The 25000-nt window shown below is 46.8% G+C and overlaps 1 protein-coding gene across 3 annotated transcripts in view; it reads right to left on the bottom strand.

The window, feature by feature from the left end:
* Positions 1 to 25000, bottom strand: part of Scn10a (sodium voltage-gated channel alpha subunit 10) — a 112326-nt gene that overhangs the window by 59935 nt on the left and 27391 nt on the right. For 2 of the 3 annotated variants that reach the window (XM_039080964.2, NM_017247.2), the window contains exons 3-8: positions 23040 to 23158; positions 19674 to 19754; positions 4923 to 5051; positions 4375 to 4466; positions 2975 to 3166; positions 2588 to 2651 (exon numbers count right to left, since the gene is read on the bottom strand). In XM_039080964.2, the coding sequence (XP_038936892.1) occupies positions 2588 to 2651; positions 2975 to 3166; positions 4375 to 4466; positions 4923 to 5051; positions 19674 to 19754; positions 23040 to 23158 (677 nt within the window). Of the gene's footprint in view, positions 1 to 508; positions 2652 to 2974; positions 3167 to 4374; positions 4467 to 4922; positions 5052 to 19673; positions 19755 to 23039; positions 23159 to 25000 lie in introns of those variants that run through there. The other variant, XM_039080963.2, reaches the window with a different exon arrangement.

A 25000-nucleotide genomic window follows, 5' to 3' on the forward strand; every position in this document is an offset into this window, starting at 1 on the left:
TCCATCTTTGCCTTGAGCCAGTCCCAGCCCCAGCCCCAGCTTTATGCAGAGCCCTCAGACCCTGCTCCATTACTGCCCTGAGCTGGCCTCTTCCTACTCCTTCCCTCCACTGGCTGCGTCTGCCTGAACGCAGGCCTGCCTCTCCCGTACTTGGCATAGGGGCAGCGGTGAACCCAGCACTTTATCGTGGAGAGCCATGGGTTGCTCTGGAACCGCGGGCTTTAGAAGTGCCTTCATCTAAGAGGGAGGAACACAAGGTTTTGATTTAAATAGAAGGAAAGCGACAACCAGTGTCCGAGCCTCTGGAGCCAAAGACTTAAGTACCTTTGGGAATAAAGAGGTCAGGAGGGCTGGCACTGACCAGGTCCTCCTGTCTGTCTCTACCCCTCAGCTATGTCCGAGGTTACTCTTCTAGTTAGTTCTTAGCGATGGTTACAGCTGAGTCTCACCATGATGGTTAATATTGAATGCCACCTCAACAGAATCTAGAATTACTTAGGAGACAAACCTCTGAGCTTGTCTGAAGAAGTTTCCAGGCTTGGTTAGCTGAGGTGGGGAGACCCACCCTCAGTGTGGACGGCACCATTCCACGGGCTGGGACCCCCGGCTAATTAAAAAGCAGAAAGTGAGTCAAGCATTTATCTGTCTCTGCCCAGAGTGGGTGCCAAGTGACGGGCAGCCTCTCGATCCCGCCTCTGTGCCTTCCTTGAGCTAAACGGAACCCTCAAACTCTGAGCCCAGAGAAGCCCTCCCTGAGTGTTTCTTCTCAGGTGTTTGGCCACACCAATGAAAGAGCAGTGCCTGTGCTCACGTGGGTCCCTTTGTCTCTGCACGGGCACTCGGGAAGCACAGGCCTATGAATTGTATTTCAAGCCGTGTTCGTGGGGAGGATGAGTCTTTCGGATCGATTGCTTGGAACTCCCTGGCTCTCTCCTCACCCCAGCCACCAACGCAGGAGGCAGAGAGGAGGGTCCTCCCCCTCAGCTCAGTTTCTTACTTTCTGACCTCCGCATGGAGTCATCTCCATCCAAGCAGCACTGTTCGCCCATCTGTGAAGTATCACGCCTGTCCTTCAACATCAGCCTCAACCACTGCCTCCAGGAAGCCCTCCCTGACTTCCTATCTGGCCTTACGAGATTGTTCATTGTGTTTACTCAATTGATGGAACTCCGGACACAGCACATATGTCTACAGCACAATACCTCCATGCGCATAGAAAGGAGACCAAAACACAGCTGAGTCATATTCCGAATTCAGCCTGTGGAAGTATTCTGCCTGGCCAACGTGATAGGTAGATAGATATCTTGCTGGAACTTGTAACCAAATTTCTGACATAAAAATGAAGAATTCCCATCTCCCCGTGTTAAGTGAACAGAGCAGGAAGCAGAGGGCACCCGTTTTCACATGGCAACAGCTGGGCGGAGCACTGTCTGCCCCTTCGATGGGGCATGAACTCTCAGTTGCCATGGTTCCCTCTTGGCGCTCACTATTCATTTGTGGTTATGCGCCTGACCTCTGCGAGAATTTGAAATCGCAAAAAATGTTATATGTGTATTTCTTCCCGTTGCAAAAAAAAATTAACAAACCCAAGAATGGAATGAGCTATGATTGCTCGAATGTAGCCTTAATGCAAACACATTTGTTTCTTCTGGGAAGTGATCACTTGTCCCTCCGTCCCTTATGGTACCTTATGGGATCTGACTCCACCATTCTTTTCACTGGGAGGCGACATCTGTTTCACCAGCCCTTGGAGCTTCCTTTGCTCGAGGGGACACAGAAAGAATCAAGATGAAATCAAGATTCCACACTTTACTGTTTCCCTTGGAATCCCAAGTTGGCAGAAGGACAGCTCGAGCCAGACTGCTGGGGATAAAAGATAACAGAACACGCAGACACCTTGCAGCAAATCCATCTGCTGCTTGCAGATGTACGAAGAAGCCAAATTCCAGCTGGTCCAGGCTCAAGTGCTGAAGCCCTGAGCCACAAGCTGAATGGTGGTTGTGTTAAGTCGTAAAATCATATCAAAACCTGACTAGTACACTTACTGTCTGTGAGACTGTGAGTATCTGTGCATGTGTGTGGGTGTGTGTCTGTGTGTGTGTGTGTGTGTGTGTGTGTGTGCTTTCATATGTTGTGTGGGCTCATGTATGTAAAGGGCAGGGTTCAACACCAAGTGTCTTTCTTTCTCAGTGACTCTCCACTTTGTCTCTTGAGACCATATCTCTCACTGAACTTGGCGCTCATTGGTTGAGTTAAAATGGTGTCCAGCAAGCTCTGGAGCTCTGCCTGTCTCCAGCTCTCTGCTCCGAGGCCCTGCAGTGCTGTGGCCTCAGGTCTGCACCGATGTGCCCAACTTTCTATGTAGGTGCTAAGGATTCACCCTCGGGTCCTCCCTCGCCTTGCACAGCGAGCGTTTTACCAGCTCACCCATGCTCACGGCTCCCCTCTCTGTGAGTTTCAAGATGGCAACATCTCTGGTATTCATGAATGCGTTTTCTTTGGGGTTCTACAGTCTCTGCACAGAGTGCTCAGAGAGGCTACGGAGAAAGGATGTTGGACTCAGTGGGGCTGTGGGGTGCGTACTCACCCAGCATCAGACCCATTGCCGCACAGTAAGGGATCCGTAGTACCAGGCTTGATGAAGATGTATTCTAAGGAAAGGGAGAAATGAGGCCTTACGGTATGTTCTGAAGCCCCCAGTGTAGGCTCTGGGGAGCCAAGAGTTCACTTCCTGCCTTCTGTCTAAGTGAGGTCAGCTCCTTTGCCTACAATCCTTCAGAGGACACCGGGAACCACACACCCTTGTAAGCCACTTGGAAGCTGGACAGAGCCAGAGAACCTCGCTAGTTTAGAGTGTGTTAAACTTTCCCCTGCCGGGATAGCTCCAGGGATGTGCAGGGCTTTGTACCGTGTCTCCGCAGTCATGAAGTCCCTGGGTAACGGTGTTGGTCACTACAGGAAGATATCCTCTCACCTGCCATTTCAGATGAGAGGTTGTCAGCCTTGTGGGGATCTGTTCCGTTCCTGATGCATTTGTTCTTAAGGTTCCCCTTAAAGAGCTGCAGGCCCACCAAGGCGAAGACGCTCAGGCAGAAGACTGTGAGGATAGTCACGTCGGCCAGCTTCCTCACTGAGTGGATCAGGGCTCCCACGATGACCTTCAGTCCTGCGGGAAGGCGACAGACATGCTCCCACACGGAGAAGTGCCACCCAGAGCACAGGTGTACACCTTGGCCGTCCTCCTCGCTGACTACACACAGGTGTGACGCTCTTACATATCCAGGCAGTTCCAAGCCTAGCTTCTCATCCACATACTGTCACTCCCCACAGAGGCAAGTGGGCAGGGCCTGTTGTCCTCACTATGGAACCGATCAACTGAGGCCCGGGCAACCCATCTTTTTATCACCTCAAAGCTAATCAATAAGTGGCACTCATGACTCAGCTAAAACCCCCTGTTGGGTGTCTGGGGATGAGTAGCACAGTGGCTGAGCACTTGCCGAGCATGAGTGAGACCCCGCGTTCTATCCTCAGTGCTGGGAAACATATACTGAGTCCTGACTGTATTCCCAGCCCTGTTCTAGCTGTGAGGTCACTCTTTTCACGCTTTTCAGTGGAAGATCTGAGGAAGAGATCAGACCCCAGTACAGCTAGCTGCAGAGCTCCTCCCTTCGAGGAGGGATAAGGTTCATTAATGGAAATCACATCCTTTGGGGGCACAGTGTCACAGACATCAGAAAGTGTTCTGACCCGGGTAGCAGTCTAGGATCCAACTGTGTCATTTTGGTGGAAGAATAATTGTCTTGGCAGCCTGCATGTGACACCCTGTACCAGGAGCTGAGTGATGCATACGATGTCATGTGTGGAAGATTGTGTGATAAACTCCATACTGCATAGCACTGAAGAACCAACTTTTGTTTGCCTCTCACAGGGGATCAACCCTTACCTATGTTTCTTCTGTGCTTAAAGCCTCAATAAATAGGCCAATAGTCAATTGTTCCTGTCCTGGAACGTGTGTGTATGCATATGTGTGCACATGTGTGTGCGTGAGCATACATGTGTGTACACATGTGTGCATGCACACATGTTCATGTTCGTGTGCACCTGTGCACATGTGTGCATGTGTGCGTGTTCCTGTGCATGTATGTATGCATGTGCACATATGGTGTGTGTGCACATGTGTGCATGTGCATGTACATGTGTGCATGTGTATGCCTGTGTGTGTGCGCGGGTGTGCACATGTGTGAATGTGTGCACATGCATGTATGTGTATGTGTGCATATACATGTGTGCATGTGTGTGTGTGCATATCAAAGAAAAGCTGTGGAAAAGAGTAACGGCTCTGTTGGAACAAACAAGTTGGTTAAAGTCGCTCACCTGGGATCACAGAAACAGTTTTCAGGGCTCTGAGAACTCGGAATGTCCGCAGGCCTGAGATTCCTCGGAGGTCTATCGCTGCACCCACATACCTACAGAACCGGAAGGCATTTCCTCAGGGAAAGGGCTCTGAGGTGCATGAGGCACACACAACAGGAGTTGTAGGGAAGAGCCTTGGGGGACCTAGGACAGACGCAGCATTTTCATGGGCACTGCCATCTACAGACTGCTGTGAATGCCCACTAAACCATTCACCATCTTGCTCAGAAAGGACCATTTCGAGACGTGGTCTCTTGGGGTAGGAATGACGCTGGGTCTCTTCTGACCTGTGTTGGCCAGTTGGCACAGCACTGAGTCTTTGCCTTGTCCCCACGGGCATAGGACAAGACCAATTATGTTTTCCAACTCCCAGGCCATAAGACTCCACCAGAGGAAGCTGGGTTGGGGTGAGGAGGTAATCCAGACTATCAGCATGAACCCCGGGCCCCCAAATTCTACACCCCAAAGCCTACAGGAACACACACAGATCAGCTGAGGGAAACACTCACGCCAAGGTAATGACACTGAAGTCCAGCCAGTTCCACGGATCTCGAAGATAAGTGAACTCATTTAGACAAAACCCTCTTGCCAGTATCTTAATCAGAGCCTCGAAGGTGTAAATGACAGTGAAGACGTACCTGGCGGGAGGTGGAGAGAGGGACATTAAAGGGACATTAGCTCCGGCGCAGAGAGACCTCAGGGGCGTCCTCTGCCGGCAGTGAGAACTGAATCCCTGTGACTGTTCCAAGGGAAAACAAACGAACACCATCGCCCAGGCGGTGAAGGAGAAGGACGGAGAGTCACACAAGTGGATAGGGTAGGAGGAAAGAGTGAGAGTGAGAGCAAAGCCTGAAGGGGGAGGGGGAAGAATAGGGGGAAGAATAGGGGGAGGGGGAGGGGAGGGGGGAGGGGAATGGAGAGGGGCAGCTTGTGATATGGGCAGAGGACAAGTCAAGTGAAGAAACCAGTCTCCTCCTGTCCCACTGAGAGGCCCCAAACTATGGATGCCGGAGGCTCCTTTCCCAACCTGTGGGTGTTGGAAGGTGTGGGAGAGGCACCCATCTCTGCTCTTGCTCTCTTCCTGGTACCTTCCTACTCTCTTTTCTCTTCTCACCATGCCCGGATAGCTGTGCTCCTGGTATGTGTTCTGTGGAACAAGAGCATCTGAATTCACAGATGCTTTCTTAGCAGGGCAGGGCATAACAGAACTGGCTATCTTGAAATGGCCCCTTCCTTCTGCTTGGCCCCTTGTTGGGTTTCCGTTCGCAGATCTGAGATTGGGAATGAGGTGATGTTTCTGGAACATTTAGAATCCTTTGATCACCAGTGGCCATGACTGTCACACCTGGGCCACCATCAGCTCTGCCTGAAGGCCTTGCTCAAACAGGTTACACGCTGTCCTCCCAATGCCTGCTTTGGGAGGTCTAAGATGGGGATCTAGGATTAGGAAGTCTAACATGTTCCCAGCTGACACTTACGTGCTGGCTGGGGGACCACTGGCTCTGGAACTTGTATGTACACATAAATTGCATTTGACTTGGTGCTGGGGAGATGGTTTGAGTTGCAAAGTGTTTGCTGTGCAAACACAAGGATCGGAGTTTGGATCGTCAGTATAACTGTAAAACGCCTGTGCTTCTAATCCCAGCATTCGGTCAGTGGAGACAGGAGGAGGATTCCTGGCATTCACTGGCTCAATCCATGAGCTCTAGGCTCAACTAGAGGCCCTGTCTCAAAAGGTGGAGAGCAACTGAGAAGAAACTGGACAGCAGCCTCTATGTGCATGTGCACATACACCAACCCACACACACACACACACACACACACACACACACACACACACACGAGTATGCACGTGCATACATGTGCACACACAAATAGTAAAACACTGAATCATAAACATGTGCTCTTGTGTGAAAAATAGGAAGACTCTTGACTAAACGTGCATTTAGCTAGCTCATCCTTCCCGGAAGCCCCTTCAGAATGATGATTTTTGGAGACATAAACACAGAAGGATAAACACAAGCTGCTCTGAAGAGCCCTGAACAGTTTAGAACTCAGGTGCTCAGGACTCCAGAGGGTGGGCTGTGGGAGGTAGAGCAGGTCGGGCTGGAAAACCTGCTCTAAGTCTCTGCAGACCAGACTTTACCACACCCTCAGTGAGGAGTCATCTACTACAGAGCTGGGCAGGACACCTATCCTCACTAACCAAACAGGAGGGAAAATGGCGTAGCCTGAGGCTGTAAGAGAGTTTCAGTGGAAAGGCAGGCACCTCCTGCTCTCCTTTTGCTAGATTCACAGCTCCTGAAGATCCGTCTCTGATGAACAGCTCCCGTTCATGCTCTAGTTACGTAGCTCAGGCTGGTCTTGAACTTGCGACCCTCCTTCTCAGCTCTCTGAGTGCTGGGATCACAGGTGTCTGACACCACAGCCACATGAGACACCGAGTATTTAGTAAGCCAAGGAGTGTTGTGAGTTTGAGGGATGTTTGAAGTCAAAACCAAAACATGAACCAGGCACGGTGGTGCCTTCCTGCCATCCCAGCCCTTGTGAGGGTAAAGCAGGAGGTTTGAGGTGATATACGAGCCAGACTGGACTGAACACGCGTGTAGCAAGCCAACCAATGTTTATAGCAATGCCCTGTCTCCAAACAGCATCGCCGTCATGGAAATAAAGCAAACACCGAAGGCAGCCAAAGAGGGGTTAAAAGTAAGAAGGAAGCCATGAAATAAAATCCAATGAAAGGGGGGGAAAGCAACCTGCCATAGATATTTTTAGAGAGCTAAGAGGTGAGATAAACATTTCTTGAAACAAGAATAGAAGTCTACAAAAAAAAAAAAAAGGCTTTAAAGAACAAAACGGAACTTCCGAAAGTGGGATTGCAAATCAAGTTTTAGAAACCTCAGAAAATAAAACCCGAAGTAAGAACGGACAGGACAGAGATTGAAAGTCGGGGAATTTGATGGCTATCGGGTCTGGAAAGAAATTGATCGGAGGAAAGTATCACGGGAATTGTTCAAGGCGAAAACTTCCCCAAATCGAAAGATCCGAGTTTTTAAAACACAGGCAAGGGTTCAGGAAAATGGAAGAGACATTTAGAAGTCCCTCACCACATCAGAACTCAACAAAGTTTCAGATCATTCTGCACAAAGAAAAGCTTAACATTTCGTTTGAGAGAAGAAGAGAAAAACAAAAAGCAACAGGCTGCCCACGGAGGATAGATGTCTTGGTTCCTGCTTCATTGCTGTGAAGAGACACCAGGCCGTTCAGCATGGCACTGTAAGCACTTTTGCCCGATGAGCCATCTCGCTGGCCCCTTAGTATATACAGTTCCCAAAAGCTTTGTCAGATTACTACGGCAAGAGAAAAAAAAATCAGAGATGCAAACAAATTCACTGAGCGAAAACGTGGAGCCAAAACCCATTTACAATAAAATACATAGTAATAAACCCAATTGAATGTGTGAGGGACTTCTATAATGAAAATCAGAGAAACGAAAGAAATCAAAGGAGATACTAAAGGGTGGAAAGCCCTCCCTCGTTCCTGCCTTAGCAGAATTAATACTGTGAAAATGGTGGTACTGTTGGAAGATATCTATAGAGGCGATATTACCCATCCAAATTCCAGTGATGTTCCTTCAGAGAAAGAAAAGGCAAATCTTGAGTTCATGATGGGAGCACAAAAGGTCCCGAGTAGGCAAAAGAATCCTGGGATCTGAGGCTGAAGGAGGGGACTCTGCTAAACGAAACCAAAAGCAACCTGGGAAGTATCATGACAGCAGACTTCAAATTATGCAACGGAGCCATAGTAACAAAAATTATAACATAACACTGGCAGAAGAACAGGCAGACTCAAGAAGAACACTCAAGAGTGAGCCCATACAACCCCATCGGACTTTTGACAAAGATGCGAGAATTGTCACTGGGGAGAGATAGCATTTTTAACGAGCAGTGCTTGAGAGATGTGTACACACGTGTGGAGGATGGAAACCAGACTCCTCCATCCCTCCTGGTGCCTGGATCAACTCCGAATGTATCAAAAGACCACAAGGTCAGACTCAAACATTTGAAATTGTTACAGGAAAACATGGAAGAGTTCTTCAATATACAAATGTAGACGAGGACTGTCTAAAAAGAACTCCGCCCACTCAAAAAACGAAAGCAAGTGGTGACAGTAGAGTTGTTCGAGATCTAGAGGCCTCTGTACACAGGAGGCTGGAAAGAGGCTGAAGGAGGGGTGAATCTCAGCCAACTACAATCTGACAGGATATTAACTTTCAGAGTCAATAAAGAGCCCAAAAAAACTAAACATCACAAAACCAAGTCATTCAACCAATAAAAGGCCCATCGACTTCACAGACGGCTCTCAAATGAGGAACCGAAAATGAACTTATATATGTTTGCTTTCCTTAGCCATTGGAGAACACAAATCAAGACTATGCTGAGACCTGTGTCATCCAAGCCACTACACAGCACATACATGGTGGCAAGGATTTGGGGGAAAGGATCTCTGAACCCTGTTGGTGGGGAGTGTAAATTAGTGCAGACACTTTGGAAAACAGTATGGCGGATCCTCAAAGGACAAACAGTAAACTATCATATAATGTGACTGTACCACTCCTGGGTCTGTAACTCACAGTCAAAATCAGAGAGGTACCCGCCCATCCATGCTTAAGGGAGCCCTGTTTACACTAAGCAATGTCATAGAACCACCCCAGGTCTTCATTATCCGATAAATGAATAAAGAAAGCGTGTGTGCGCCTGTGTGTGAGTCATGATAAAAATACGTTGTGTACATGTAAGAGGGTGTCACAGCGAAAGCCATTGTTTTGTATAGTTAGCACATAAAATAGAATTTTTGAGAGTATTGGTGCAAATATAAAAGAATATGATATGAGTTTGTACAGAAATGTCTATAATTTGTGTGGCTGAATAGTTACAATCAAAATTTAATTTTAAAATGAAGGTCAGATTTAAAAGACTAATATTTTTCGTGTGGAGAGAGTTAACAGTGCCGGAGACCTCCTGAAGAAGTCTGCTCTGACCAAATGGCTGCTCGAGCGGCCAGTGACATTCTTACTGGATTTGTCCCCCCCTATCCTTTTGTGTTTTCTAAATTAGAACATTTTCGCTCTGAATTATAGGCTGTTGGGAAGCGTTGATGGGTATTTCCAGCTTTTCAGATCAAACAGGCCCAGAAATTATAGAGAAAAGTTCTCTGTAAAGACTATGTTCAGAGTTTCAGTGAAGGATGAGGACCCGGGTCTTCACTGTGGAGTGCTGGCAGCTCAGAGCCTCACTGAGCAACTGCAGGAGTGGAGGCTCCTCCCCCTGGTGGGTGTGTTGTCCGGTTGCATCAGCTTGATGTGATTTTAAATGTATGTCCAAAGTCGGTTTTCTTAGGTAAAGAAAGCAATATTAGGTAATAGAAAATAGGCGCTCTCTCTCTCTCTCTCTCTCTCTCTCTCTCTCTCTCTCTCTCTCTCTCTCTCTGCCTCTCTCTGTTTCTGCCTGTTTCTGTCTCTGTGTGTCTCTCTCTCTGTTTCTGTCTCTTTGTCTCTGTCTATCTGTCTGTCTGTCTCTCTCATGTGCAGTCCTTTCTTTCCACTTTGGTTTTGAAAACGCTGTCTCATCCACCACTGTGTGCACCAGGCTGTGAGCATACTCCTGTCTCCACCTTCTGTCTTCTAGTAGCAACACTGATATTACAGATGGGTACACTGTGAGGTCCAGCTATGACTCAAGTTCTGGGGATGCAAATTCAGGTCTTTTCATGGCAAGCACTTCACCCATTTACCCAGCCTCTATGTGGTTTTGTCGTTTTATATAATTATTTGACACAAAGGCTTAAGTTTTTAAAACTGGGCACCAAGCCGACATGGTCATTGGGCAAGCCTTGTTCTCTGTCATGGTTGTTCTTTCCTTAAGTATTTATCTGCTTCCATGGGGTTATCCTAGTGTCCCCCACCCCTCTCATGATGGGGCAATCCTGCATTGTCTTTATGGCGGAGTCCGTCTGTCACCTGTATTTAAGACCCGATGTTCTGGTTGCAGGATTTAGGTCTCTACTTTTTATTATACTTCGGCAAGCTGTCTTCCAGATGATGATTTTTTTTTCTTCTGGTAAACAGGGAAATTATGAAGGGCAATAGTAACGATGACAGATGAAACCGAACAAATGTGAACCACTGTCAGGACAGGAGAGCCCATTATTCAAGATAATCCATCCTTAGCTCCCTGCTACCCAGCGGGAGCTGAATCAGTCCTTGGAGCACAGAAGTAGTCTTTAAGGACACAAATATTATATGGTGTTAGAGTTCACCTTATATTTTATATTGGAAAACAGTGCATTATAATTCAACCACACTGTTTTCTTATGAGTCTGCTGATTGACTGAGAGGACAGTGAAAGACTTCAGATGGCCAAAGAGAACTACCCAGAGGATGGGATGAACTGACGGGGTCTGCAAAAGCAAATGAAGAGTGGAGTTCTCAGGGGACAGTAGGCAGAGCGCTGGAGTGACCCAAAGGGACAGTCTACGGATAACCAGCCAGCCTCAACTACAAGAATAGATCAAATGGGCTGGTGACATGAATCAGCAGGGAATGGCTCAGTCACCAAGGCCGAGGAACTGAGCTGGATCCTTGTAAACTACACAGGAGATGAAGAGAATCCACTCCTGAAAACTGACCTCTGACCTACAAACCCAGCCGGGAGGGTTAGGGAGAGGGAGGCACGCACATAAATAAATGCCTTCACATATCAAATAAAGTCCATGCTAGCAAATTGAATCCAGGCCAGGATGAGCTGAAAAACAGACGATTAAGCCCATTCATGTAACCTACTCTATTGATAAACATGACAGTTCTGATAAACAGAAAAATACTGATTAAACAAAAGTCACCCATTCATAAAAAAAAGTTTGCCTTTCTGATTGCTGGGATGACAGAGACTTGCACCAAGAGCTCCAGGTGTGCTTAGCAAATCAATCATACCTTCTTTTTTTTTTTTTTCTTTTTTTCCGGAGCTGGGGACGGAACCCAGGGCCTTGCGCTTGCTAGGTAAGCGCTCTACCACTGAGCTAAGTCCCCAACCCCGCAAATCATACCTTCTTGAAGATGAGAACTTCCTTCTTTCAGGGTAAGTCTTCCCTGCAGTCAACTGTTTCCCAGAACATCAATGTAACCAGGCTATCAAAGACAGCTTCAGTGCCTCTCTGTGAGTCCCAGGGTCTGAGGAGGGTGAGAACCTTCCACTAATACTTTTTCCTCAGTGTAGCTCTCACCTCTTCCTGATTCCCTTTCTAGCACGTTCTCCCTCTTTAGTTTCTTGTGAACATAAGAAGAGATTAGAAGTAGACTTCATATGTCTGTCTTGCCCAAGCAGACAGGCAAGCAGAGAGAGATGGGGGGAGGGAAGGGGATATAGGAGTGGGGGGAGGGGAGGGGAGGGGAGAGAGAGCTCCCATTAGTCAGCAGGTAATAACACATAGCTAATGTTTCAAAAACACAACAATGGGAAGCTAAGACAAGAGAAACACTGTATCAGATAGAGTGTATCAAGGACAAGGCTAGTCCCTTGGCTTCTGTGTCTTGACTGGCTACAATTTATTTTCTTCCTAAAAAAAGTACACAATATGACATTTGGGGCCGGATCTAGTCCAAGGATATGTATTCTCTTTGGGCCCAGCAACAAACGACTATTGGTGTCTAGCTGCACTCTGAAGGTCAGAGCTACTCTGCTGTTTCCACAAGGCCAAGGGCACTCAGCCTTGTCCCAGGCTGGAATCAGAGGGTATAGTTGTCTCTTTTCAAAGTAGGTTTATAGATGAAGTTATGTAAACAGTTCAGTTAATATGGAGTTTAATAAAGAATGTTCTTAATAATCATTGGGAATGAAAATTGATACAGCTTTGGAATGTGACTTGGTGATACGGTAAAAATTGAAGTTGTAGTGGCTGAGGATGTAGCTCGGCTGGCAGACGGGATGCCCGCGCCTGAGGTCAGTCCTGTGAACACGGGTTGGGGAAGAGCATATGTCTAATCCCTAGCACTCAGGAGTTGGGGGCAGGCCAATCAGACATTCAAGGCGACATAGAGGGTTCAAGGCCATTCTGCAATACATGAGACCCAGTCTCGAAAGAAAAAAATTAATTAGATTATATGCCCTTCGGTCTAGGAACATCTATTTCTAAAAACTCATCTCTCAAATTTTGTTGCATTAGCTGTACAAAGAAAGATACGTGCACAAGACTATTCATCAAAGAATTAACCATGTCACAAAAATATAAGGACTCTTAGGGTGATTAGAGCTTATCATAGCGAATAGTTCAATTCAGCCTCTCCTGGGCGGAAAGACCCATCCATCCAACTTCTACAAAACCAACTGCTGCTGAGATCCTCTTAGTGGGATTTCACTGAATCTATAGATAAATTTGGGCAGTGCTAACGATTTAATAATAGCAATCTTCTCATCCATTATCACAAGATACATTTAAATTTATATAAGTAGTTTAAATTTATTTCAATAATGGTTTTTCATTTTTTCAGTACAAAGATTCTGGGCGTGTTTTTACGGCACCATTTGAGTCGATACGCCCCGCTCTGCTACTCCCCTCTTCTCCTTGGGTTACTAATTTCTGTTCGCCTTTCATTTGCTTTATCATTCCTCTAACTCTATGCCAGACTCTCTGGCCTCTGCGGATGTTAAGATGCCACACTCCCGAACCGTAAATCGCCTCCCGAGCCCCTAGAGGCTCTGATTAAATTTGTTTTTAATCTTTTTGTCCCTAGCGTTTCTGCAGCTTTAGTTTGTAATTGTCTTTCTTACAAGAGTTCTCTAAGAGTGCTCTAAAGCAACCGGGTGTAAAGATCTCCTCTGCCCCCGGTCCAGCTTCCTGCCATTTTCTAATTTTATTGCAGAATGGCTAGAGAATTTGTTATTCGTTATTGATGCTTTGTGGACTTTACTGGGATGGCTGTTTGTTTTGTTTTGGGATGGGCTATTGTGAGGTTTACTTGTATGGCCTTGTGACCTAGATAGCCTGCAATGAAGGAACCAGAAGCAGCCTATTCCTATCCCCTCTCTGTCTTTACGGACTTTTTACATGGTATCTGTTACAGGCAAAGAGAAATGCCTTTGGGTCCTCTAGTAGCTTTTTCAATCACTTTCACATTTGTTGATTTGTAAATAGTGTTCCTGCGTCATTCACAGAAGGCTTTAACTTGCCCGTGTTTAGCGTTCAGTGCCATGTTTCTCTGGCCTCCTGCCCTTTGCTGTAAACGCCATTTTCTCTGATCATGGCTCCTGCTAGCTTTCTTCTGTCCTGGTCATGGCTCTGCCTTCCTTACTTCGTGTCCTTCCTTACTTCTTTGTCCATTCTTTTGTTTGTTTTGAGACCGGGTCTTATGTAGCCCACCCAGGCTGGTCTAGAACTCCCTATGTTGCTCAGGCTGGCCTTGGCCTGCTCTCCCTGCCTCAGCTTCCTGAGTGCTGGGGTTGCAGGTGTGTATTACCAAGCCTGGCTTTCCCCCATTCTTTAATTTAAACATCTCTGTATCTTGTTTGTGGGGAATGTAGGTGTATGCCCACTTGTGCACACGTACATGGAGATCAGAGGTCAACCCTAGCTGTCATTCTTTGGGGGTCTGGGGACCATCCGACTTGAGGCAGGGTCTCTCACAGGCCTGGAACTTTCTAGGCTGACTGGTCAGTGAGCTCCAGGGGTCTGCTTGTCTCTGGCTCCCCGGCACTGGGATCACAGGGTATGCTGCCACATCTGACTTTTTAGATACTTTTTAGATACTTTTAGGAACTTTTAGATACTTTTTAGAGTTGGTAAATAAAGAGAGTGGGGAATCACTTATTACCACAAGACTATTAAATCAACAATTTTTGCATTTATTCTACCTGCTCCCCATACCTACTCCATCTCACCCCTATATGCATGTGGGGGCAGGCAGAGGACCAGCTTCCCAGTGTGTTCTCTCTTTCAACTTAGTGGGTTCTGGGGTGAAACTCAGGTCATTGGGCTTGGCACCAAGCATCCTTCTCACCTAGCCATCTTGCTGGCTCCTGGTCTTTTGGACTTCTCCCTTTAGGGAAGCAGTGGCCTGTGACTGTCTCTTCCCCACATTCGTCTTCTTGCTGCTCTGGGTGTTTCTGTTTGTGTCCCATTCTTCCTGGGAATCTGAAGCTTGCAGTAGGTAAATGCCAGAGTCTCATGTCTCTCGGTCTGCAGAGTGGCTTGAGGACAGCCGGTCTGTGCAGGGGCTTGTCATTTCTCCATTCCCTTTCGGTCTCCCAAGCTTGTTTACATCTCTCTGCCTGGGCTGCCTTCACTCCTGCCTGTGTTCTGGTGTTTATTCTGCTCTTACACCCATGCTGTTGCTGTGCTGGCCTTGTGAGAGAGGATAAAATATATGCATCCTGTCTTCTGTGTTTAACTGCAGTCCCCAGGTGATTCCCAAAGGACTCACACTCTCTCTCTCTGAGAAGAGAAATGCTCACACTACAAGTTCCAAAGGACAGAAAATCTAAAAGCAATATCATCTCAACCCTATAAAATATGAGCTTTATAATTTACCTAGGCATTGTATTCTGGTTTATATTTTGTAGCACTTGTTCATTCACTGCTTATGTATTTTGAATTATTATTATTATTATTATTATTATTATTATTATTATTATTATCATTATCATTATTTTGTTTTGAGACAGTCTCACTCTAGCTGAAGCTGACCTGGCACTCCTTACACAGATCAAAATTGCCATGAACTTGTCACGATCCTCCTGTCTCAGCCTCCCGAGTGCTGGGAAAATAGGCTTATGCCCCCACTTCAGGGTACAAATCGTTTTGTTTTGAAAGCATCTCATAAGGATGCATAATGCACAGTAACAAGTGCACAGACAGTAAAGACGTCACTGTAAATTGAAGGCTTTGCTAATCAGTCGAGTTGGAAATGTCATCAACTGGGTGGCTTGGACAGCAGAAATTAATTTCCTCATGATCTGGAAGGCTGGACAAGGTGCCCTTCTGGCTGTAGGTGACTGCCTTCTCCTGCATCCTCACAGGTCATGGAGGAAAATGGTTTTGCTTCCTTGTTTAGCAGACAAATTCTATTTGCCACCCTAACCCTAACCCGGACAACCTCACAGATAGCCTTGGCCACCTCCTTGAGGGCACTTGTGTAGTAACATAAAGTGTCTGGGTCCCAACTTACTGATCTGTGGACAGGGCACAGTTCTGTGTGACAGCTGTCTGTGTCCCAAAATGGAATGGCTCAACGCTGTGCAGTCCCCACCAGATGACACTCTCCTCTGTCTCGGGGCTCCTCTCACAAGTTCTGCTTCTTCATGGCTTATTTCACTTCTATTTTTAGCCCCTGTTAGGCTGTGGTTTGAAAGTGACCAGATGTGGTGACAAATATCTGCAGTTTCAGCCCTGACCCCAGCACTTGAGAGATGTGTCTTACCGTCCCATGGTACCGGGAGGGACACAAGTTCAAGGCTAACCTAAGGCACATAGCAAATTCGAAGCCAGCCTGGGCTTTGTGACACCCTGTCTCAAAAATAAAACGTATTTTGCAGATTTAATTCCTTTCACACATTTTAGATTATTTGTCACATAGTTATGAATTAACTTTTATGTGTGTGCATGCATACACATAGGAGTGCATGCGTGTCATAAGGTCACTACCTGGGTCCCAGAGACTGACCCTAGTTGGGTCAGACAGCAGGTGTCTTTAATCATCTCACCAGCTGAAAGTTCATATATTTCCAAGGTGGGTGTTTGGGGGGTAACTGGGATTGGATGAGATCACAGGGGTGAGGTCTTTGTGGTGGCTTCCTAGGGGACAAAACTGGACTGCCATGTTTACTCTCTCCTTGTGCTGTGGTGCAGCAGGACAGCCCTTTTTCAAAGGCCACACAGGTGCTGGCACCACGATGATCTTGGATTCCCTGCCCCTCATAACTGTGAGTTAGCAAACACGATTCACAGATTGCTACGCCTCAGGCATTTTGTTACAGCAGGAACAGTGGACTAGGTCCCAAGTGTAACTGCCTTCCTTGCCTTCAGGCCTTGTATTAATGGAATCATAGTTATAGACTCCTTTAGTTTTGGCCATGTCCTGTGCTCATATGGACTTGAGGTTTATCTACATTCATTGTTACAAATTATACAATTAAAGATATAACAAACATTTGATGCATTGAATGGTTAAGGACATTTGAGTTATTGACTGTTTCATTGTAAGTAATGTCCACAGGCGTCCTCAGGGCTGGGTCTTGGTGCCCTTGGGTAGTAATTTGTTTGTGTGCGGACACCTGAGCATAACAGAAGGGCACAGTGCACTGACACCATTCTCCTTACTGACTGGTGGCCACTCGCTGCCTGCATCCAGCCCAGCAGCTTCCGGGTCTCCATATCTTTCCAGACACTTGGAATGATTGCACTTCAAGCCTTCTGTCACACAATGAGTGCCTAGCAAGCTTTCACTGTAATTTTAATTTTGCTTTCCTTGATTAGAAGGAGGAGGAGGAAGAGGAAGAAGATGATGATCAAGGAGGAGGAAGAGGAAGAAGAAGAAGATCAAGGAGGAGGAGGAAGAGGAAGAAGAGGAAGAAGATGATGACCAAGGAGGAGAAAGAGGAAGAAGAAGATCAAGGAGGAGGAAGAGGAAGAAGAAGAAGAGGAAGAGGAAGAAGAGGAAGAAGATCAAGGAGGAGGAGGAGGAAGAAGAAGAGGAAGAGGAGGAAGAAGATGATCAAGGAGGAGGAAGAGGAAGAGGAAGAAGAAGATGATCAAGGAGGAGGAAGAGGAAGAGGAAGAGGAAGAAGAAGATGATCAAGGAGGAGGAAGAGGAAGAGGAAGAAGAAGAGGAGGAAGAGGAGGAGGAGGAAGAGGAAGAAGAGGAAGAGGAGGAGGAGGAGGAAGAAGAAGAAGAGGAGGAGGAGGAAGAGGAAGAGGAAGAAGAGGAAGAAGAGGAAACATACATTCGGGAGTGACTAGAACATTTGTAATGTTGCTTATTTAAAATTTTTTTCTTACTCTATTGGTCTGCCATGTTTTTCATATCTGACGTTTAGATATGGGTCATGACTCCAGGTGGGAGCTGGCACAGGTGTCATCTTTCTCCTGAGAGTTCTCCCCTAGGGTTCTCTCAACCTGTGGGCTGCCACCCCTCTGGGGGTTGAATGACCCTTCCACAGGGTCACCTAAGACCATCGGGAAACACAAATATTTACATTATGATTCATAACAGTAGCAAAATTACAGTTATGAAGTATCAACAAAAATAACTTTAAGGTTGTTACCACAACATGAGGAGCTGTGGTAAATGGACACTGCATCAGGGGGGTTGAGGACCACCGCTCTAGGAGGTAGCTGCTCTAGGAGACGGTTCAGCAGTCACCAGCACTTGCTCCTCCTGCAGTGAACCTAGGTTCCCAGCAACCTTTTCCCGCAGCTCACAACCATCTGTAACTTCAACTTGGTGAGATCCTATGCCCTCTCCTGGCCCCTGTGGGTACTGCATGAGGGTGTGCTTATGCTCAGACCCACATAAATGTTAAACAGTTATCATCTGGTGAAACAAAAATTCTTAGTTTTAGTATACCAAAGTGTTATGTGTTCTTCTCTCCTGGTGAGTGTTTCTTACATCATATGTAATGACTTTCCCTACCCTGAGGCCATAAAGACATCCCTCTGGTTTTGGTCTCCTTATACCTTAGAATTTCACAGAGAAACGGAGAGCTGCGCTGACTCTGGCTTATGAAGCTGAGGTTCCTTACTTGGTTTAATTATTCCTCTAGGTCTCCTGATTCTTCACAGTCCTTCACCACAGACTGACCCTCCCTGTTCTGTGGAGTGACCTTGATCACAGGTTAAATGCCCGTGCTAGCATGCGTGTGTGTGTGTGTGTGTGTGTGTGTGTGTGTGTGTTCACATGCACATGAGTGTGGGTACCCATGGAGGCCAGAAGAGGGCGTTGGACCCACGGGAGCTGGCCTCCTCGGGCGGTCGCACTCATGTGCATGTGAGCGCACACACAGACAGTTGCCAGCTGCCCAGTGTGTCAGGAACGCTGTGAGAGGCTCTGCTGAGCCAGCCTCGAATGCTAACAGTTTCTCTCTAGGTTATGTTGGATATTTTATGTCCTCTAAATAATTCTCTGTAAGGTCCAACATGTCTGGTAATTTTCTTTCCCATGGACTCTTTGTTTCTATGCTTGCCCTACGACCCCGCCCAGAACCTCCTCTATGGGGAGGACGGACAAGCCTAGAACCTCCTCTATGAGGCTGGAAAGACAAGAGCAGACATCTCTGGTATCTATTTTCCCCCTTTGGTCTCAAAGGAGGGGAGTTCCACACTCACAATTACGTTTGTCGAATAAATGCCTTGGATGGGGAGGCACTACTTTTTGAAGAATTAATACTTTTTTTTTCAGAGTGTGACCATTTCTTTCTGTTCCAACTCTTCTAAGAGTTTTGAAATCATAAACAGAAACCAAATGGAGTTTCCTGTAGCGGTTAAAACGGCTAGACAATTTCCCCTCCCTTTGCTATGTTAATAGAGATGAAGCACCTTTCCTGTTGTGGCCTGTGTTGCTTCTAGAATTAGCAAGAGGGAATGGCGGGGTGGAGGAAGCTTTTCAGAGACCTGAAGGCTCAAGCAAGGGCAGGGACATCTGCCCCAGCTGTGGTGATACATCTGTTTTTAGGAAATTATTCTGCTCTCAATCAAAAGAGATTTAGTCTGCCAACCAGAGTCACAAGGACCCTAGAAACGTCACAGTCCTTGTGAAGCCACCATTCACAGTTCCTTCTCCGTTTGTTCCTGTCTCTTCAAGAGCAGACCTTCCCAGCATCTGATCCTTACGTGCCCGTGCGTGTGCATGTGTGTGTGTGTGTGTGTGTGTGTGTGTGTGTGTGTTTAGGAGAGGACTCACCCACCCAGGGCATTGGAGTCTAATGACATAAGACCCTCTAGGCATCAGAGTGTAAAAAAAAAAACTTCTTAGAGTTCCAAAGTGGAGTCAAGGTTGATAACCACTACTCTACACTGTCTTGAAGTTTCAAATCACACATGTACTTGGGGAAAAGGTACACAGAAGAAACCTGACCATTGCAAAGTCAAAGAGGCAACAGAATTCGAACTTCGTCGAAATGAAAGCTGACATGAAATACAGAAAGAAAAAGGGAAGGCTTCTAAGAGAGAGAAGACAAGGGGCACGGCGCAGGAACGGCGGCGACGTTACTCACTCGACTTTCTCTGGAAGATCAGTTCGGGTCATGCACACGCAGTTGACCAAAATAGTGATGGTGATGAATATGGAGAACCAGCTGCGAGGTCACGTTAAGGAAGTGAGAGTCACCGCCATTGCCCGGCGTCAGGTCTCCTCGCTGCTGAATGAGGCATTGGCAACCCAGTTAATCTGGGCCTGGTGGTCTTGTGAGGTCACTGCTCACACCTATTGAGCGCCTAGTCCACGCTGAGAACTATCTTTATAATTAGCAGGAGCAGTGGTAACAGCAGTAACGAGAGTCCTGGATATTAAACCTGAGGCCTCGCACTAGGCAAATACTTTTCCACTGTGCCAAATCCCCAAACCTTGTCCAAATCCAGCCAAATGCCATTAACCCATGGGTAGCTTTTATCATGTACATTTAGGATCTGGGAGAACAGCATGAGGAGTCTTAAATAGCCTTCCGGCATCCTGTTGCATCGTGCAGCCCAGTAACCATAGTAACCAGGTGGAGGGTGTTATTTTTTATGAAAATCGGTTTAGTTAGATTGTTTTCCTAAGCCTAGATCAACCACATTGAAGCAGTGGATTCTGGGTAGGGACGGCCAAAGCAGGCCCAGGGAGTGAAATCATGGCTCTGGAAGGGTATTCCAGGGAGAATGGGGTGTTGCTAGCCAGAGAGAGACTCTTAGGGGTGAAGGTTTGTCTAAAGGATACTCAGAAGGGAAGGGGGGCTTTGGAGGGAAGGAAGGAGCACAGGATGAGTCTAAGCAGACCTCTCTCAGGCAGGCATTGGCTCACCATGAGCTCCTACGGTCCCTTGTAAAGGAAAAACACCTAACCTAGATAGAAGTTTCACCTAGACAGAAGGACAGTACTCACCCCTCATCATTTCAACTCAGGCATAAACATTTGAAATCATCTTAGTTTTCTGTAGATAACCTTCCTGGGTTTTGTTTTATAGTCACTTAGGAAAACACCTATCTGAGCAGGGAAATTGTTCCAGTGAATCCACATTTCCCCATTAATTTACAATGAAGAGATATGCTCACATGGGGGGGGGGGACTTAACCCAAGGATGAAAATTAAAACTGCATCTTTAGTTCCTCAAACAAGCGGTGTGATATCCCATGTCTATGAAGGCGTTCACAAAAACATGCGACTGGAGTTTTAACTCTGAATGAAATATTGTTGGAGTGCAGGTTCTATACCTTGGAGAATCTTGTTTGGGGCTGTAGCAACCAAACAGGTCTTTCCGCACATGCTTGGTGAGGAGGAGACCCTTGTGGTCTTTCTGTCCAGCTGCGTCTCCCCCAGGTAATTAACTACTCAAGGCAGAAGGACTATTCCTTGCTTGCTTGGTTGCTGATGGGAACTGTATTTTCTAATTAGCTGTTGTTTACTGATCTCTCTCTAATTCAGCTGGGGTCCACGGAGGACAGCGTGCATTGGGTCATTATAGACATCTTCTTTTAAAGCATTTAAAGTGGTTTCGGTGAGCAGTATAATTTTTAAATTTTTTTATCTTCTTTTATATATTACATCCCAACAGCAGTTTTCTCTCCCCCCTCCCCTTGAGCCCTTGAGTATCTCTCCTCCTTTAGCTCTCCCCCAGATTCATCCCAGCCGCCCTCAGAAAATAGTGGGCCTCTCAGAGACATTGATCAGACACAGCCAAACAGGCTACAGGAGCATACTCTTGTTTCCAAGACTGGACTAAGCAGCCCAGAAGGAGGATAATTCTTAAGGAGTTGGACAGAGAAAGTATGTGTAACATCTTGAATCTCGGTGGCATTATTTCTTTAAATATATTTTTAAAACAAACACTCGTGCTTTGTCTTCTGTAGAACAATATAATTTATATAGCAGATAGACTATAATAGACTGACTTGGCATAGTCAAAAAACCTGGAAAGGATTCAGGTTACCTGACCGGTCACATCCGATCCTAGTGCAGGAGAGATTCAAGGAATTTAAAAAGAGAGCCCAGCCTTCTCACTGGTGCCTCAAAGGAGGGACACGCTGGAGTCTTTCTGATGCAAAACTGGGTCTCGCTGCATCCGTGTCCAGAAGTTGAAGTCAAATGTATTTTCAAAACAGCAACATTTTGCCAGAGTAGAGATAGCCCGCTGAGAGAATTATTACCTTAATCTGTGTCTGTTCACTTGCTGTCTACGTTCTGGCTGAAGACACTGCCCGTGACATGCTGGAGGCTGGACCTCTTAACTAGCTGTGTGACCCTGGGACACTTCAGAAAAGCCTCTGAGTGTTGGTCTCATTATCTGTAGAACGAGGGACTGCTAATTCTTTCCAAGGCTCTTGTACCTGTGAGAGTGTTGACACTCGGAAGGTACTTAGCCACTGCGGGGTGGGGGTGGGTTGCGATTATCAGGAAGTATTCTGAAGAATCTAAAAATCCAAGATCCAATTGAAAAAAAAAAACAGAATTCCTATTGAGTAGCCATAAAGTAACCACAGCAAGAGAAAATGGCTGTACGCCATCAGCAGGGTAGTTACACAGTGAGTATGTGGAAGGCTCTGCTCCTCCAGGCTTCTGAGCTCAGGTACTGGGCAATGTACTAGGCTGTTCCGCAGTGGCTGGGGTTGTCTAAGGAAAGAGTAAACCTGTCTCTACTGGCTACTCTACACACGAACTTCTTGGAAGCCGGGGCTGCCCTTGATGCTGAGAATTTCCTGTTTGAAAGATGCCTGGAAGCCCAGCTCAAGTCGTCCTTTTAGCTACTTTGGCTTGGGTCGAATAAACACAAAACCAAAACAGCACCGAATGTGACTCCCAGTGCTCCCTAAAGGAGCCAGGGCAACACAGACCAGGGACTGATAGGTCTAACTACGCATCCTCGTGGCGGGAACCTCAGGCAAACTGTAAATTTAACCTGCTGGTAGTTTGAGGGTAGCCCGTGATGTTGCCAGTGCCACGACTAATGAGGTCCCATGGACGATGATGAGGCTCTGCCTATAATAGAATGCTCTCTTTCTTGTCTGGGAGGCATTTCTCTGTTGCATAATGAGCAACCGCCCCCAGCACGGTCTAGGAGAGTGTGACAACTCACGCCTGCACCTGCGCATCTGACCAAAGAACCTTGGTGTCTTCTTACCAGCCATTATCCCATGGAGGAAAGCATGCTTGGTGGTGGCTTTGCCTGGGGTATCAGTAAAACTCACACCAAAGAGCAGACATTTGAGTACTCTCTGTGTGGCACCACAAACTATATTTGCAGGGTGATGATGTTGACGTGATGACGTCACTCTCGCAATTGGATTCAATCAGAGGAAGGCTCTGCTGCCAACCTCTAAGAAAGGCGCCAGACGCCACAGACAGAGCTTGAATTTGAAGCAGGAAAAGCAAACTGTGCAAAGGATACGAATGGACAGACACTTTGATGGCTGTTCTTCTGATCAGGTTGAAGGGACTGAAGAGCCACAGGGCCCAAGTGGCACTGAATCTGGAAATGGTCCTGCTTTTATTCAACACCATGAATGTCTAGAAGAAAGCAAAGCGCGAGTGGGTTCCGTGAGAAACAAGAATCCGGAGTGGCCTCCTCGTAGGATCTGTTTGAAGAACCATGGCCACTGACCATCCCTGGACTCCGTGGTTGACTGTGAACCAAGGCAAGCCCGCTGAGAGTGCTTCATGGACAGGCTGCTACCTCAAGGGCTGGATATATACAGTACACCCAGGGCAGGATTCTGACTACAGATGGTTGAGCACAGTTGCATTTAATCCAACGTGTGTGTGTGTGTGTGTGTGTGTGTGTGTGTGTGTGTGTGTATGTGTGTGAGTACGTTGATGAAGAAATTCTATCGTCATTCCTCAGGAGCCTCCCCCAAACTCTCACTGGCCTGGAGCTCACTGAGAAGGCTAGGCTGGCCAGACAGTGATCCCCAAGGGCCCACCTGCCTCTGCCTCCTCCTTCCCCTGTTCCCCACTTCCTGCTTCTGCTCCCCCTCCCTCTCCTCCCTCTCCCTCCTCTTCCACCTCAGGAGCGACATTACAAGTGTGTTCCACTTTTTTCCCTACCTGTTTTCTAGAGATTAAACTCAGCAAAGTTCTGTACTGACTGAGCCAGCTCCCCAGCTCCAGAATTTAATTCCCCTCTGACAAGAGGACACTGGTCCTGTGATGTTCCTGTTTTCTACTACCTGAGTCTCGGCTCTAAACCATCTCAGTCCCCTCCTCTGTGTATTTAGGAGGGATGCGTTCTTGGAAAGAGAGAGGCGGGAAAAGGACACCCTCTGTGTCTTATCTCTTCTACAACTCTATTTGCTTGTCCCAGTTCTTTGTCATTTCCGAACGTGTACTTACCATATTTGGGCTGCGATAAACATCCAAGGTGCAGTACGGGAGAGGAAACTGTCATGGTAGCCTCATTAGACTATCAGGTCTCACTCTTCTGATCAAAAAATCATTGAATACTCTAGTTTATGATGTTTAAAACTTTCTCGCTTTGTTCATGTGTATTTGTATGTATGTATATATATATATATGATAGAAGTTTGTATATCTATGCAACTCATCTATTTATCATCTATCTATCATTATCTGCCTATCTATCTATCATCTACCTACCTTAGATCTATGATCTAAGATGGCTTCAAAGCTCAGGTACTGGAGGCTTATTTGTCAGCCCACTGCACTATAGCACTACTGTAAGGCGATCAAAGCCTAAAAGTTGTGGTCAAGGGAGAGAGTGTTAGATCACGAGAGGTATTCCATTGAGGGTAAACCGGGGCCCCAGGCTCTTCCTCTTTCTCTGTTGGCTTCCAGGCCACTGTGAGGTGAGCACTTTTCCTCAGTGTGTACGTGCTACCTGATGAACTGTTTCACCCAAAGTGCCAAGGCCAAGAGAGCATGGACGAGCAGAGCCCTCTAAAACTATGCATGAAATGACCCTTTCCTCCTTCAAATTTATTTTCTGTGATATTTTGTTATAACAAAGGAACACACCCACACCAACACACACACAATGTCTATGTACACATATCATGTTTGTATATGTGTATACATCCTTGATGGCCAGTGTCGTCAGCTTGACACAATCTAGAATAACCCAGGAAGAGACCCTCCATAAGTGATTGTCTAGACTGAGTTGTCCTGGTGGCATGTCTGTGGGAGTGTAGGGGTTTGAATAGACTTGGCCCCTATAGATTCATGTGTTTGAATGCTTGGCCATAGGGATTGGCACTATTAGGAGACCTTGCTGGAGCAGGTGTGGCTGTGTTGGAGGAAATGTGTCACTGGGGAGGGGGTGAGGTCTCCTAAACTTATGCTTCACCCAGTGTAGAATTTCAGTCTCCTCCTGGCTGCCTTCTATACCTCTCAGCT

The sequence above is a fragment of the Rattus norvegicus genome, chromosome 8 (genome assembly GCF_036323735.1).
Source record: "Rattus norvegicus strain BN/NHsdMcwi chromosome 8, GRCr8, whole genome shotgun sequence".
In the NCBI taxonomy this organism is placed as follows: Eukaryota; Metazoa; Chordata; class Mammalia; order Rodentia; family Muridae; genus Rattus; species Rattus norvegicus.